Source organism: Stegodyphus dumicola, chromosome 2, assembly GCF_044657685.1.
Source record: "Stegodyphus dumicola isolate Sdum_Otavi_A_Nest chromosome 2, ASM4465768v1".
NCBI classification, from domain to species: domain Eukaryota; kingdom Metazoa; phylum Arthropoda; class Arachnida; order Araneae; family Eresidae; genus Stegodyphus; species Stegodyphus dumicola.
This window is the reverse complement of record NC_140769.1, coordinates 203,021,355-203,039,619: the sequence shown is the minus strand read 5'-3', so window position 1 is coordinate 203,039,619 and position 18,265 is coordinate 203,021,355. Positions and strand designations below refer to the sequence as shown.

At 32.3% G+C, this 18,265-nt stretch overlaps 1 protein-coding gene across 4 annotated transcripts in view; it reads right to left on the bottom strand.

Moving 5' to 3' along the window:
* LOC118185884 (NPC intracellular cholesterol transporter 1-like) overlaps positions 1-18,265 on the bottom strand; it is a 149,474-nt gene that overhangs the window by 129,732 nt on the left and 1,477 nt on the right. For 2 of the 4 annotated variants that reach the window (XM_085811644.1, XM_085811643.1), the window contains exon 2: positions 8,957-9,009. In XM_085811644.1, the coding sequence (XP_085667770.1) occupies positions 8,957-9,001 (45 nt within the window). In that variant the 5' untranslated portion in view covers positions 9,002-9,009. Of the gene's footprint in view, positions 1-8,956; positions 9,010-9,599; positions 9,646-18,265 lie in introns of those variants that run through there. The other 2 variants (XM_035355807.2, XM_035355806.2) reach the window with 2 other exon arrangements.

Genomic DNA, 18,265 nt, shown 5'->3' with positions numbered 1-18,265 from the left:
GCAAAACTATATAAGACTGGAGAAAGCATCTATTCTGAGTTTTCAGTTCAGATTTAGATCTCTGCGCAAGCTTCGCTCTTAACATGTTTAACATCAGTGACAATCCTTAATGTACCCTCAGCTGGACAGAACACTTGTTCTTGACACAGATGCGAGCAATGAGAATATCAGTGTTGTTTTGTCCCAAGAAATAAACGGCCAAGAACGTGCCATAGCATACTGAAACTAGAGTCTATCTAAATCACAGAGGAATTACTGTGTCACCAGAAAAGAGTTGCTCAAAATGGGTAAAGTTACAGAATATTTCCATCATTATCTCTAAGGCAGAAAATTTTTTGTCTATACAGATCATGTATAACTGACTTGTCTTTTAAATTTCAAGAGTTTCGAAGGTCAAGTAGCACAATGGATAGAGACTCCAGGAAAATGACACCACTATCCATCATTAGAAGGGATCATCACATAGAAAGACCCTGCCCAGAAAGCTGTCAATATTTCTCCAGGGTCCAAGCAAAACACAAGCTGCTTAATCCAATTGCAAGCCAAGTTACAACTCCAACATCGACTGACCCAGAACCATGCAGTGACAAAGAAGTCAGTAAAGACCAATCGAAAGATGGCGACATTAAATCTATAACTCAATTACTGGAATCTTCTAATAGGAAATCTACCTGGCAAGAAATTTCGATCTATAGTCCTATGTCAAAACAATATTGGGCTCTCTGAAATCCCTCCATACTCAAAAGAGCATTTTGTACTGGAAGTTCCAATTTGATGATGAAAAGTCTTTCCAATGGTAGCTGAAACTACCAAGATTCCTGATTCTGAGAACATCTTTAAAGAACTATATAGCAGTCCAATTGGAGGCCACTTCAGAATAATGAAGACTTTGCATAGCTTTTGAGAGCTCTTTTACTGGAATAATGCAAGGGCTGATGTGTAAAAGTGGTGCTAATCTTGCTGTGCTTGTGTGGGTCAGAGAGGATTGAAGAAATGCAGCTGCGGGAAGCTGCAACATTACAATGCAGTACCGCCCTTTGAATGCATGGCTTTTGACATTCTGGGTCTCTGCCACAAACTGCTCACGGTAAACCAATACATCCTCATTGTCACTAATTGCTTCATAAAGTGGTCTAAAGCACATCCTATTCCTGATCAAGAGGCTGTCATGGTAGTAAAAGTAATGATATACCATTGGATTTCCAGATTTGGAGTGACTCTTAAGTTACATTTCAACGAGGAAGAAATTTTATCTCTACTGTAATTAAAGAACTGTGTCAAAAACTCACCACAGACAAAGATGCCTTTACATCCGTTATCAGACGGCCTATAGAGCTGTCTAATCAAATCATCATTAACAACCATTCACTGATGCTTTCCAAAAACTAATAAGACTGGAACAAGAAGTTAAATCTGTTTATACTGGCTTATCACAGTACTGTCCAAGCGATTACCAGCTGTTCTCAACTCCAGATGCTCTTCGGTCGTCATCTGCCTTGTGATCTCTTATGTGCCTTATTCGCCTGAGGAGTACATCCAGGATCTCCAGGCATGGTTTGAAGTGATGCAGTTTTGCACAAGCATGAGTCAACTTGGTGTCAGAGAAGATAAAGACTCAATATGGCATGAAGAGCTATAATGACGAAGTGTGGTTATGAAATCCGATTTGACAGAAAGGACTCTTTCCTAAACTGCAGTTACCCTGGGATGGTCCTCACACAGTCCTAAACAGGCTGAATGATGTAATTCAGATGTCATCAAATTCTAAGCCTAAAGTTATTCATTACGATAGGCTAGTGCCTATGAACATGGTACATAGTATATATAATGTAAACAGTATACTAAGGTCATGCTCATATTTCTACACAAACTCATAAATTTATGCATTTAATTTATTGATTTAATATTCAAGTTGTTTTATATTATTCACTGAAATTATTGTTTTAGTATTGCATTGACTTTCCTTAGTTGTAAGTCCAGGGATTGTACTGTCTGGGGCGTGCAGTTCTTGGGAAGGACGAAATGTTATGTACTTTGTATATACGTAAATAATTTTTCTGAAATTATAAGTAAAACTGTAGTATTTTTTGTATAATGTAACATGAAAATCTGAAGAGTGGAACCTTTGCCAGAAAAATAAGGATACAAGGGCAAGTCCATTTAACACTGAGTAAATGGCTACCTTGCTAAATAGGCGAGATATTGCGAAGCTGGCGATGGTTTTGGCGACTAATTTTTGTCACCAAAAGTTGCCAAACTTGGCAACATTTTGGTCCAGTCCATGTATAACTGTAATTGCTATTGTGACTGAATAAATATCATTAATCTATATACAAAACTGTAACCATAACCAGCTTGCCTTCCAGTAATTTTGAGAAGTGGAAAGTACTACAGATTTCTTGCTGGTGGCAGAAACTATATAAGACCAGAGACAGCATCAGTTTCTGAGTTGTTGGTTAAAAGTTGAATTCGGAGTACTGAGGTATCCATGAGAACTTCGCCTTTTGAATGTGCTTTGCTCTGCATTGTGTTTAACCTTCTTAGTAGTTTGAAGTGTAACTACTGATTGTGCTCTGCGATAATGAGAAGAGCTGTATAAGTATTTCTGTTGAAAGTTCCAGATCTGTTAAATGTTTCTTTTGATAAAATAAATTTTATCAAGCTATCATTGGTTCTGTGTGCATTTAATCTATTTTGAACTGCTTTGTATTCAACAATATGTGCATGCTTCTATGAACACATCCATCCATCTATTTCCGAATCCATTACCGATAACAGAAGAATACCCATATATTTCCATGTTAAAAATAAGAAAATAAATAACAGGATATTAAAAAAATAGGCAAATGATAGATACATAAGACAAATTTCACATGCAAAAACTGCAGAATTTATAATATTGTGATAATTATATAACATTTGTTAAGTGTAAAATTAATATCAATAGAGCATGACAGAAGGATTGTTCAAATGATTTTAAATAGACTTTACATTTGGTGAGAATACTCATGGTTCATACTCACTCAATTCGATTAGATAAAATTATAATGTGGCAAAATTATGGCTACAAAGGTGTTCACTGCATAATATTGAATATATAATAAAAGCAGTATTACATTAACATTGGAAAGTAATCAATTTGGATAGAATATTTCACTATAAAACTATATAAGGACTATATAACATTGAAAAAATGATGAAATTACATAGTAAGTGTGAACAAATATTGATGACAAAAAATAATATCAAGCACCATCTCTAAAGGCATAATGATTTCTGCTTTAATTTACAGAATTTGACAATAAGAGGTGTATATCATGTAGTTCATCTACTGAATAAAACATGAAAAATCTTTTCAATCTCATATTAATCTTTGAAAATCTTCTTTGGATATAAGTGAAAAATAATATAATGAACACTTAAAAAAAAAAAAAAAAAAAAAAAAAAAAATTGAGAGCGCTGGGAGTATCAAATACAGTTTACTGAAATGGGCATTACACTGGCTGGAACACAAGGGTTTTTCACTCTGAATAATGTCACATTTATAGGGTAGAGTTCTCTCTTTTCTCTAAAATTTCCATTCACATTTTGTTGATAATACTAGGCCCAAAAATAAATGATATAAAAATACATAAATGGGATACATTGTAATGTTAATTAAATGAAAAATAAATGAGAGCAGTATCTTATATTGCCATAATTTAATAAATAAAGTGTAAACATTTATTATTCATGGATCACTGCTACCACACTAGAATGGGATTTGAGGGCAAGAGTTTATTCTATGAATTTCAAGAAAAGCTTTAAAAAATGAGTATCATCTATAATTACAATAAATGAAGTGTATCCCCAATAGTAGAGATTAGCATAAAAAAATCCAGTGTAACAACTACCTGTGTACATGCTCATAATATTTTTTCAGCTGTGTTTGCTAATAAAACCAAAAGGAGAAATAAAATTAACTTATAGAGAGAAATGTTGAAGCACACTGGAAACTTACTTTACACTGAAAACTTATTTTAATTCTTAATTTTCATGATTTATGTTATTATATCAAGACAAAATTTATTACAGCATCTAATATGCTTTTACATACATTTAAATTTAGGTATAGTATATGTAGAAGTGATGTAAAAATTTGCAAATAATATATAGATTTTATTTTTTATTTCATAACTTTCTTACAAATAGTTTATTATCCAAAACATATAGAAAAATGGGTCTAAAAGTAACAATTTCTTTTTCAACATATGTAAAGCAAAATAATTTTTTAAATTAGCTTTGTTACTCATAATCAAATAGCAAAAAAAAATTAAAGGCTGTTATAAAAAAATTATCTTCAACTTATTTCTAAAAGAGAAAAATAATATGAAATATAAAGTCATAAATACATTTTTCATAGACAAATCATAGCTGAAGTATTTCTTTAACCCTCCAAGTGACCGAGGAATGGCCTCCAAACCCTAAACTCCCTAAAGAGTTATGACTAAATTATATTTTCTTGAATATTATTCCAGAATGTACCTCCCATTTTTTACTTTAATTCCTTTCCTTCCAATACATATACAATGGAATTGCCAAGAGGTATGCCTACATACTTAAACAAAACATGAGAAATATTTTTAACATATATATAGCTTGCTGCTTTGAGAGTTATACTTTTACTCTTCCCAAAATATATGCCAGCAATATATTCAGTTTCTTTTATTAGAAACACTGATACAAAGCATTTTTTCAATGTGCCAGCACAAAGTCAAGTACCACAAAAATAGAACAAAAAAAAAGTTATTTAATCAAAGGTTTATGGATATTTCTAATTACAATAAAAGGGGAGGGGATTGTGGTGATGGCGATAAGGAGCGCGCCTTGCGCCCTCCGATAAGTGTGGCAACCCTAGAGGAGAAATTTCTTACGAGTAGCGAGCAGAGCGAAACAGGCAGGCTGTCGGGGAGTATGCGCGATGTTCCTAAATAAAGCTTAATTTTTATTGTGCACTATGTCTTGTTAATATTTATATTAATGCAGTAAGAAAATAATCTGTGATATGGAATTCGAGGATTGGTGGTAAAACATAACCGGAAATCTCCATAATGGTAACCCGGACTGTGTTAAATCGTATGAACAGTTCTCAAGCACTTTCGGTTTTGACTACAAGCCATCACTCAAGATCTCCAAACCAGAAGTAATGGATTACATCGGTTTTCATCCTCCGAATCACAGATGAGTAGTAATTATAGATCATTTTATAATTCTGTTTTCTACTTATCATTTAATTTCATTTTCTTTAGTAAAATTTTTGCTTTTATTTTGGCTTAAAAACCTTGCACAATGTCTGATGTTCATGCCGTCCAAATTCCGGTTTATAACCGATCAGACCCATCTTTATGGTTTATTATGTGTGAAAGTACTTTTGCTCTTGCCACCCCCAAACCTATCACAGAATCCATTACTAAATATAATTATGTAGTTTCTCATCTTCCTCCAGATATCGAATCACTAGTACGGGATTTACTTATGAAACCAGACCCTATTGATCCATATGCAAAGCTTAAAACTGAGTTAATAAATCGTTCAGGAGAATCTTCTCAGCAAGAAATTCGCCAATTATTATCTGGAGAAGAATTAGGTTCTCGAAAACCTTCCAATTTGCTTAGAAATATGAAACGTCGAGCAGAATCTTTAAATGTTCCTGATAACTTAATGTTAGAATTATTCCTTCAACGTTTGCCTTCGACTGTTCAGTCTATTTTGGCAGCGGTTTCCAATTTAACTGTAGATAAAGCTGCAGAAATTGCCGACAGAATTTTAGAAGTAAATCCAACCCCAGGGACTTGTGCCGTTTCTCGCACAGTCGATCAGTCTCTTGAGGATAAATTATTTAAACAAATAGAAAAATTAAACAAACGTATTGATCGCATTTCTCTTTCTCGTGGTCGCTCGCCAAATCGCGGAGATCGCAATAAGGAAAGAAGCAATTCCAAAAGGAGAGATTATTCTGTTTGCTGGTATCATAGACGTTTTGGGAAAAAGTGTAGGGATGACAAATGTACAAAACCTTGTTTATGGCAGGGAAACGAAACCAGCAAAGAATAGAGGCGACTTATTCTTTGCCTCAAGTTTCACGTCGCCTGTTCGTTCGTGACCGTAGAACAAACCTTTCATTCTTGGTCGATACCGGCTCTGACGTGTCCTTACTTCCAGCAAATAATTCTCAAAAACGGAATTCGTCCCAACAAACACTTTTCGCTGCTAATTCTTCTACTATTCATGTTTATGGTAAAAAAACACTTTCTTTGGATTTCAAATTAAGACGACAGTTTACATGGACTTTTCTTATAGCAAATGTTAGTACACCCATTCTTGGAGCAGATTTTCTCCATTTCTTTGAATTGGTCCCTGATCTCAGAAACAAATGTCTCAAAGATTTAAAAACGCATTTTAAAACCGTCGGTTGCGTGAAAAATGCAAGCATTTATTCAGTAAAAACTGTATTTAGTGATACACCATATCACAAAATTTTAAAAGAATTTCCTTCAGTTACTAGATTACCAGATCCTAACCAACCTGTTAAACATAACACCGTTCTTATATCATAACTAAAGGTCCACCTGTGGTTGCAAAACCTCGTCGGTTAGCTCCAGATCGCTTAAAAATAGCAAAACAAGAATTTCAAACTATGATGCAATTGGGGCATTTGAGACCTTCGAGCAGCAATTATGCATCCCCACTTCACATGGTTCCAAAAAAGGGAAGTCTGGAATGGAGACCTGTAGGAGATTATCGAGCATTGAACGCTCAAACGATAAAAGACAAATACCCTATTCCATGCTTAGCCGATTTTACTGCTGCATTGCACGGTACTAAAATTTTTAGTCATGTCGACCTGATTAAGGCATACCATCAAATACCAATTAACCCAGCCGACATCCACAAAACCGCCATATGCACACCATTCGGTTTATTCGAAAGTACCCGTATGCAATTCGGCTTATGCAATGCATCCGCGACTTTTCAACGTTTTATAGATGAAGTCACGCGGGATTTAGAAGGTGTTTACGCTTTCGTCGATGACTTGCTCATAGCCTCTAAAGATTCTGAGGAACATTGCAGGCATTTGAAAGCTTTATTTTCCAAACTTCAGGAATATGGACTTTGCATAAATGTTTCAAAATGCACCTTTGGTCAAACGTCTATTGATTTCTTAGGTTTTCACCTTAGTGAAAACGGAATTGAACCTCTTCCTGACAAAGTCAAATGTATTTTAGATTTTCCTCAACCTACCACTCTCACTCAGCTTCGCCGATTTTTAGGCATGTTTAACTTTTACAGATGTTTCATACCTAAAGCAGCACATATTCTTTCTCCTTTAATAAAATTGTCAGAAGGCTATATTAATAAAAAGAAACCTCGTTCTCGTGTTCAAGATTCATCCCCACAATTAAATTGGAACGAGAATGCTGAACAAGCCTTTATTGCTGCCAAAAATGCCATTGCTCAGGCTACCCTTTTGAGACACCCTATTCCCGGAGCCCAGCTAAGCATCTGGGTAGATGCCTCAGACGTCGCAATAGGCGGCACACTTATGCAGTTGTCTCAACAAACATGGGAACCTATAGCATTTTTCTCTATGAAACTCAATAAAAGTCAACAGAAATGGTCCGCGTACGATAGGGAATTATTTTCTATTTATTCTGCAATTAAGAAATTCCGATGGCTGCCCATCGATCATAACAACAGACCAAGGTTCTCAAATGAGATCCGCACTTTTTGCAGAATTCACGCGCATTTTGGGTACGAACAGAATCACAACAACAGCCTATCATCCAATGTCAAACGGCATTGTTGAACGATTTCATTGACATTTAAAATCTTCTCTCAAGGCTCACGAGACCAATAACTGGACTGAAACACTACCAGTTGTTATGCTTGGTATTCGGACAGCCGTAAAGGAAGATCTACAGTCATCTTGTGCTGAACTGGTGTACGGCACAACTCTCAAGCTGCCTAGTGATATGATAACGTCATCTAAGATATCTCCGTATGACACACAATTTATCACGAATCTTAGGCATAGAATGCAACAATTGAATCCAATAGCAACATCTGCACATTGCCAAGAAAAATGTTACGTAAGTGCTACCTTAAAGTCGTGTACGCATGTATACTTACGTGTCGATCGAGTAAAGCCACCTCTGTGCCAACCATACACAGGTCCGCATAAAGTCCTTTCTAGAACAGACAAAACTTTCACAATTGATGTTAACGGTCTGAAATCTACTGTGTCTATAGACCGTGTGAAACCAGCCTATTTGCTTTCGGACTCTAATTTGCCTGAACTGAAAACAAATAAAGACTTAAAGACAGTTCAGCAGAATAAATCTGCAAACGAACTCTCTAAGACACAAACTGTCACCAGATCGGGAAGACATGTTCACTTCCCTAAGAAACTTGCTTCTTACATAACAATTTAAAACATTTTTTTTAAATTCATATCTTAACATATTTCTTGTTATTTCATGTTTATTATATGTGTCAATACCTTGTTATATATTGAATTGCATTTTGATCTTTTCTAATTTTATATTCTAATTTTGTAATCATGTAAAAAATACCCGACAGTACGGATCCTCTAAGATAATTTCATAACCTATGTCGTTCCTTTGAATAGTCATTAAAGGAACTGGGGGGAAACTCTGTGGTGATGGCGATAAGGAGCGCGCCTTGCACCCTCCGATATCTGTGGCAACCCTAGAGGAGAAATTTCTTACGAGTAGCGAGCAGAGCGAAACAGGCAGGCTGTCGGGGAGTATGCGCGATGTTCCTAAATAAAGCTTAATTTTTATTGTGCACTATGTCTTGTTAATATTTATATTAATGCAGTAAGAACATAATCTGTGATATGGAATTCGAGGATTGGTGGTAAAACATAACAGGAAATTACCATAGGATTACTTACTGCAAAAGTTAGAGCTGTCAGCAGAAGTCCTATCAACAAAATCATGATGTCTGCTGAAAAAAATCCAAAATTAATTACATTTTAAGGCACATAATGCAAAATTCATAACACAGAATTGCAATTAATTATAGAAATATAAACAGAATTATTTCTCAAAAGTTTCAATATCTGATTTTCAAGCTTTTTTAATTAAAATAAATTTTTCATTAGTATTTATGTAGTTATTTCTATATTAACTTATTTGGAACATTTTATAAATCATTTAAAAATACTCCATGTGTTCATCCTAAATTATATAAAATGCAGGGAACATTATAGAATATAATTTTCCAAAAATATCTGAGGTATAAGAATTTTGAAAGATCATTTTAGACATACTGATTTTTCAGATGTGGTTAGTATTTTGCTAAGCTGAGCTAAAACTAGAATAGACTAACTACACAACAATTTTCTAATATGAATTTAAGAATTCCAGTCAAAGTACAAATTTTAAATTAAAGAGCTACTTGAATGGAATTAACTACCTAACTATTAAGTCAAAACAATATTTCTGATGCTGAAAGAAAATCTGCAAGAATACAATACTTTACCCAATACAATTTTTAATAAAGTATTTCAATAACATATAAAAATTTTTCAATACCTTTTACTATAAGACAGAAATCAGTGACTCTTGACTCAATAACAGATACTCAGAAAAGAATACTTTGCTGGCATAACACATATCTAAACAGATACAGCACAATTTTGCAACCTTTATCTCTGACGTACAATCTGTTGTTATGTGGCAAAGATAAGGGTTGCCCAATTTATTAAATTATAACTTTTGAGATAGGTAGATTAGTAAAATATTCTTTCTATCAAAACCACTTCCTATCAAATAAAACATCGATTTGGCAACATTTGCCATGTTCCTTTTGAATCCACAAACATTTAAAATTGTAATGCAATAGTAATGTATTATTAACTAGTATCAAACTATAAAAGTGCTAACTGAAATTATACACAAAAGAATTATTAAACATAAAAATATGTTTTATTTAATCTGCATAAGGCTACTGTAGATAAAAAAATAGTAATCAAATAGTAAGAAACATGTTAAGGATAGCAGGTTTTAAAAGTAGTAAATTCATCGACCCACTTTCATGTACAGTAAAAAAAATCAACATGATCACACCATACAGATAAATTTTAAATAGGAAGAACTAAAAGGTAATAACAGAAAAAATACAAAGTGTTCTAAAAATAATAATTGATTTATAACTAACCGGAGTAAAAGCAATATTTGATAAATAAATCTGATATTATAACAGAGCCCAGAAAAAACATTAGTGAGCCAAACAAGAAACAGAAAATGAAATTCAACATATGTCATTGTAAAGAGATAACTATATGCTTCATTTTCATTAGCATTGTCTCCGAATTTTCCCTAGTACAGAATATTTAGTTTTAAAAAAAATATTTTAACACTTTGCACTCCAAACAGTTTTTTTATACGCCCTTTCAGCAAATTTGAGACATTTTGACTATGAGCTACCAGCTACTACAAGGTTATTCACAAATGTCCCACTGGGAAAAATTGAAGACCAGGCCTTGTCATAAAAAAAAAAAAAAAAGCTTTATTAATATAATTACAATATAAAAAAGTATAACAATTCTAAAAATTAAAATTATTTTTCGAATTTTCTCATTTTATGGTATATTGAAAAATAATCTTAAAGGTACATTCTTGGCCTAGAAGGATAAGTATTCACTGGTTTCATAGCTTTTACCTAGCTTCTGTCTGTTGGAGCAAACAACACAATAATTTTTTTTTTCCCCTTTTGTATCTTTCATGAAGTTTTCTGTTTAATTTGATCTCAGAAAATGAAGCTGTAGATCTTTTTTATTGAAAATTTTAGTCAGTTAGTCAACTAGGAGTTTAACATATTTCAAATGCTTTAATACTGTCATGATTTGACTTTTCTTCACAATTTTATTGTATGTGATATATAAATTAATTACATACAATTTCATTAAATTCACTTCCGTTTTTTCATAATCCGCTATTTCCTTCCATTTTAGGGTACAGAATATGTTGACAATGGCATGATGAGAAGAAACAACCAGCTCTGACACCAGACGGATTGCAATAAACATATGCCAAAATATCTTCCTTACATGTAAAAAATGTTATTTTTAGAGGCTGATCCAAATCATTACAGTAGCAACAACAGAATTATCTGCTTTTATTACAATGTCACCACTGAAGCATCAGCAAAGAGTTAAAATTTAAAACTCTTCAGTTACCCGATACACCTAAATTATTCAACTAAAACAAATTAAAACTGAATTTTATAATATTATTTAGGATTAAAAAGAGGAGAAAAAAAGGGCACAGTTATTGATGTACAGTCAATTACCTGAGGTAACTAGGAGAATAGCTACCTCAGATAATTGAAAACTCTGTTAATATAGACTAAGTTTTAAATCACTGTAATTCTACTTTTGACACGATTTTCTGAAATTGTTTATTTGAAAATTCTAAAACTAAGTTCATATATTATAATAGATACATGAAATCAGTTTTAAATGCATGCATTACTATTAACATTTTAACAAACTGTTTTATTAGCAAACTAAATTTTCTGCATTCTATTAAATAAATAATCCATACAAAATTCTATTTTATCTTGAAAATTCTCAAGAAAAATTGGAATAAAAAAAATTCCATCAAAATTTAAGTAAATTGTGAAATTCTGTTAAGCTTCTCAGATTCATTTTTATAAGATATTATTACCATTATTTTGGGAAAAAAATCCATTATTCTTATTAAAGATTTTTCTTAAACTTTCAGCAAGGCTAATTTTCCCCTGTTCATTTCATTGTCATCCTCAGTATCACTTTCATTGTTCTCTAGATCAAAAGGCACAAATGATATTTTCATCACCAAAAACAAGAAAATTTGATTCATTTCTACATTTATCCATTTTGAACCATTACTGCAAGCAATGTCTTCACATCATTTTATCCTCTAAAACATGCCTATAAATTCGTTGTCAGTCAGATGCTTTCGTTTTTAATCCATGTAATCATGTCTTTCATGACAATGCATGATAAGAAGGTCTTTAAATGACCCAATACTAATAAGAGCGGCCAATTACTGATAACAGAATTTGTTATTGATTTTTTATGTACCCTTTACAATGTTACTGCATTTTCCCAATGAACAGAAACCCAATTAATAGAGGTTCTACTGTATTTAAAACCACTGAACGAGAAATATCTGTCAATATTTTTAATATAAGCAAATTTTTCCTCATTTTTATGCAGAAAAATTCAACAAATTGTACTGCAGAATATTAAAATTTTGTATTACAGAAAAAAATCTTCAAAATACACCAGCACTTTAAAAAAACAGCATGTAATAAACAACTGGCAAAATATATTTATTGCTATTTTGTATTTCTTTTAAAAATTTTAACATTGATTTTAAAAACTTTTAAAATGAAGCTTAACAAACTGACATAGTCTGCAGTATGAAACTTCCACTCAGTATCTTATTTTAAAGCTAATTCAATGGTTTAAAAAAGATTATTTTAGTTTTTATCACAAACTGAATACTTCCCCCCCCCCTTCATTTTTTTTTATTTAATTGATAGAGCATTTTATACATATTTAATCGGTATACAATATATTTTTATTTACAGGTGCCCCTTGGCAAAAAATGGTGATTTTTGGTGGTACATGGATACTGAGTTTGTGCAGTTCTTTGACTTGTTATTTTGGCTTTGTGTAGCAGCAATTTTTGGCATAAAAATTGCCGCTACATGAAGACAAAATAACAAGTCAAAGAATTGCATAAACTTGGTATCCATGTACACATCGACCTATTTTCACTTAAAAAATTATCAGAGAATTGCACAAAACTTGACATTGCACACTCTCTTGGCTTTTTCCATGTACACATTGATCTATTTTTACTCAAGTCAAAGGAGTACCTAATTTTACAGTAGAGTCGAAAAACTACAAAATCTCAATAAACTACATTTTAAACCAAATAATAAAATAACATAAAAAACGAAATTCATTTTATGCATCTAAGCGCTACACAAAGCAAATATCCGCTTATTTTATTTAGAAATTTCTGAGTTCTTCAAACTGGAACACACAAAATTCCTTAACAACATCCAAAAGCTTCCTAAAATTATCTGAACTAGAATCCGCATATAGGCATCACCACATAAATTCACAAAAATAAGAGTAAAAAATATCCTCCGTAGGGTCAATATCCTTTGGCGTTCTACCATACGCATTTCCCTCAAACAAACAGGACATTTATAATGGCTACTAAGTAAACCTTCATTTACACACCAGTCAGTTAATGCACTTTTCCCCTTTCATTCCAAATCATACAGAAATTCAAATTAATCTTACAAAATTCAGCCATTCTAACATCTAAAGCTCAAAACAAGCAATGTACAGTACAAAGTCCGAAATCCGAACTCATCGGGACTTCGGCGATTCCAGATTTGGGATTTTTCCAGATATTAGATCATCAGTTTAGATCTAGTAAGATAGCATGCAGAAATTATAAAATTAAAAATATGAAATCATGATTTATGAAATAATGAAAAGTATTTATGATCTAAAAGGGCATCAAAATTTACAAAAAAAAAAAAAAAAAGTTTAATATTTATTTGTTTGTCTTATTAAACATTTCGGCTGATCTTTCGAATATGAGATCATGAGATATGTCATGTGACATTAATGGACGAATTACAGTTCTTTAATCGGAAAAGGGGGGGAATTTGGAAAACTGTAGTACAGTGAAAAGTCGTTAATCCGGACTCGTCGGGACTTCGGCGATTCCGGATTATAGATCATCACTTTAAATCTGGTAAGATGGCATGCAGAAATTACAAAATTAAAAATATGAAACCGTAATTTATGAAATAAAGAACAATCATGATCTAAAGGATATCAAAATTTACAAAAAGAAAAAGCTTAATATTTATTTGTTTACTTTATTAAACATTTTTTTCAATGTAAGTTGCTTCGTTTCATGTGATAATACTTTCTCTTTAATTCTATTAAACAGACATAATTTACAGAGTTTAGTTACAAAGTTCTGCTGTTCAAGTCCTATAATTGCTGTGTTGAGAATACCGACTAATTTGTCAATCGAAATGTTTTCGTTTTCAATAACCTGTGGGTCACTTTCTTCACTATCGGAAGCGAATTATAATGACGAGGAACTTGATTTAAATCACATCAAAGACGGAGTACATCGAGATGAAATACTACACTTAATAAGGAATTATAAGCCAAATAAAATAAAAACATCTGCCCTGAAGATAAGGATAGTGCTGACAGATCAACTTCCAATCCGTGGCATGAAATTGATAAACAGATTTCGGATTTCAAAACATACTTTCGCTTTGTAGATACAAATTACATATTAGTAAATATATATCGGAAATTCTATTTGACATAATCGAAAGTTCAAGCTTACTTTTATGAAACTGCTCTAACAGTCCGCAAAAAATAAAAAGCCGGATCCAATTCGAACATTAAGGAACAACGCAATCTGCAACATTAACTGAATTAAATAATTTTTGCTTAGATTATACCGTCCGTTACACATTAAACGCGCATGCGCAAAAACATATTCGCAGCCATAAAGGTCTTACGCGCACTCGTAAACGCCTGCGTGAATGCGACGCATGCGCAGAAAGTTTGTAGCTTTGAGGTCCGGATTATAGATCATTCCGGATTATGGGTGTCCGAATTAACGACTTTTGATTGTACTATATTATTTTATATTAAGCTTCATTGTGTGTTGTGTGAAATAGTGGAAGTGTGCGTGCCACGTAATGAAGATTCTGAAGATTAGGTAAGTTAGTATTTTTAATCATTTGAGGATATTATTTTTATGCATTGTTCTAAATGTAAGGAGTAAATAAATTAATATGGTATTATTGGAAAATTGTTATTAGCAATGATTTAGTTTAAAGTAATTAGGATTGTAATCTAATTTTTATTAATTTAATGTATGTGCTTATTTATATCTTAAGTAGTGTTTTTTAATTATATTTTAATTTAATGATCGCGTTTTTGCGAGTTATATGTTTGTAGTATTTTGGAATACGTTTGAGTAGAATACGTTGAGTATTTTCATGCATTTTCGTGAAATTTTTCTAATTTATGAGAAAAAAGCAGTGTACATGGATATAGTGAAAAGTGTGCGCAATGCCATTTTTTGCAATTCTGGGATTTTTTGTAAGTAAAAATAAGTCAACGTGTACATGGTTTAGTGATATTTTAATTAAATGATAGTTATTTTGTGAATTTTATGTTTGTAGGAATTTGGTATACGTTTCAGTTGAAGTAAACGTGCATGGAAGCAATTTAAATATTTGACACTAAGTATTTGTAACCATTTGTAATGTTTGCGGTATGAATTCGTTGGTGACGTTTATAATATAATGAATAATTTAGAGGTAAAAGTTTTTGGATATTTTATTTATTTTATATGTGGAAATGTTCATCTTTGGAAAGAGTATATACTTTTTGTGATCAAGTAATTTCATATATGTTCTTTTTACTGGATTTATAGATTCACAAAAGTTTCATGCATATTCGTGAAATTTTTTTAATTTATGACAAAAAAGCAGTGTACATGGATATAGTGAAGAGTGTGCGCAATGTCATTTTTGTGCAATTCTGGGATTTTTTTTAAGTAAAAATAAGTCGACGTGTACATGGTTTAGTGATATTTTAATTAAATGATAGTTATTTTGTGAGTTTTATGTTTGTAGGAATTTGGTATACGTTTTAGTTGAAGTAAACGTGTATGGAAATAATTTAAATATTTGACACTAACTATTTTTAATGTTTGCGTATAAATTCGTTGGTGACGTTTATAATACAATAGATAATTAAGAGGTAAAAGCCTTCGGATACTTTATTTATTTTATACGTGGAAATGTTCATTCTTGAAAGGGTATATACTTTTTCGCGATCAGGTAATTTCATATATGTGCTTTTTACCGAGTTTAAAGATTAAGAAAATTTTCCTGCAAATTTTTGTAATTTATGAGAAAATATCAGTGTAGATGGATAAAGTGAAGAGTGTGTGCAATGCCATTTTTGTGCAATTCTGGGATTTTTTTTTAAGTAAAAATAAGTCGATGTGTAAATGGTTTATGTGTATGTGCTATTCTAAAAACGTGCAAGGAGTTTGCGATTGTGCACTTTTCCCCAATTTTGCAGTTAATATTTGTCATGATTAAGCAGTTTTGTTACATAAAATTTCTAACATGAGTGTAATTCGGCTATTAGATTGTTGGAAAAAGTGTACAGTAAATAAAAAGAAAAGAAACATGTCTTTTATAATGTAATAGATTTTATAATATAATAGATGATTTAGAGGTAAAAGTTTTTGGATATTTTATTTATTTTATATGTGGAAATGTTCCAAACTAATAGCACCAACGAATTCATACCGCAAGCATTACAAATACTTAGTATCAAATATTTAAATTATTTCCATGCATGTTTACTTCAACTTAAACGTATACCAAATTCCTACAAACATAAAATTCACAAAATAACTATCATTTAATTAAAATATCACTAAACTATGTACACGCCGACTTATTTTTACTTAAAAAAACATCCCAGAATTGCACAAAAATGGCATTGCGCACACCCTTCACTATATCCATGTACACTGCTTTTTTCTCATAAATTAGAAAAATTTCACGAAAATACGTGACAATTTTCTCAATCTTTAAACCCGGTAAAAAGAACATATATGAAATTACCTGATCGTGAAAAAGTAATGAACATTTCCACATATAAAATAAATAAAATATCCAAAACCTTTTACCTCTAAATCATCTATTACATTATACACGTCACCAACGAATTCATACCGCAACCATTACAAATACTTATTGTCAGATATTTAAATTATTTCCATGCACGTTTACTTCAACTAAAACGTATACCAAATTCCTACAAACATAAAATTCACAAAATAACTATCATTTAATTAAAATATAATTAAATTCAAAAACACTACTTAAAATATAAATGAGCACATACATTAAATTAATACATATATAAATACCCATTTCGAATTCACTTTAGTTACGGCCATGGGATCCAAAAATTCACGAACACTGTTTCACACAACACAGAATAAAGCCAAATACAAAATTTCCCGATTTCCCCCCTTTTCGGATTAAAGAACCGTAATTCGTCCATTAATATCACATGACATATCCCATGATCTCTCATTTCCCTCACACAAAATAATGCGTAATCGGAACTGAGTACCGCTCACATTATTACCAAAGTGCCAAGTAGTAATCTTTATCGCCTCCAAAATGTCGCCAAACTACCAGTTACCATATTGTAAAGATCAACCAAAATCGCCAAGTTACGATAATTCAAAGATCAACCAACATTTCTTTCAATGTAAGTTGCTTCATTTTTGGTGCTAATACTGTCTCTTGTAGACAGTCATAATCTCTTGTTCAGTTGCATTGTTGAAGTCCTGTAACTGCTATTTCGAGAATTCCGACTAACTTGTCAATCGAAATTTTCTCGTTTTCAGTAACTTCTTTGTCACTTTCTTCACTATTGGTAGCGGTATTTTCTGCATCTAATACCATACTACAGATTTTGCCATTCATTAACTGATTGGAGTTAACTGAGGATTTCATTAACTGAAGGGGGGAATCAAATGTGCATGCATAAAGCCTATGAGAAAACATTGATTGTTTTGAGGTCCAGATTTTAGATCATTCCGGATAATGGATGTCTGGATTTCGAACTTTATACTGTACTTCATAACCAACACACACCACAAGCCCTTACAAATCTTTTTCCGGTTAATCTTTGGATTATGGTAACTTGGCGATTTTTTGGCCACCAACCCTGCTACAGAAACCTGCTGGTTTTTGTCTGAACGCCATTTTGTTTTCACGAAGTAAAGGCATGTTTCTTTTTTTTTTTTTTTTTTTAACTCAACATTTTTTTTCCAACAATCTGCTAGCCGAATTACGCTTATGCTTGAACTTTTATGGAACAAAAGTGCTTAATCATGACGAAGATTAGGTGTGAAATTGAGAGAAAGTGCAGAATCGCAAACTGCTTGTCGCCTTTTTAAGAATTGCACATACACGGTATCCATGTACACGCCGATCTATTTTCACTTAAAAAAACATCCCAGAATTGCACAAAAATGGCATTGCGCACACTCTTGACTTTATTCATGTACACTGCTAAAGTCCTAGCTGGTAACCTTTATCGCCTTAC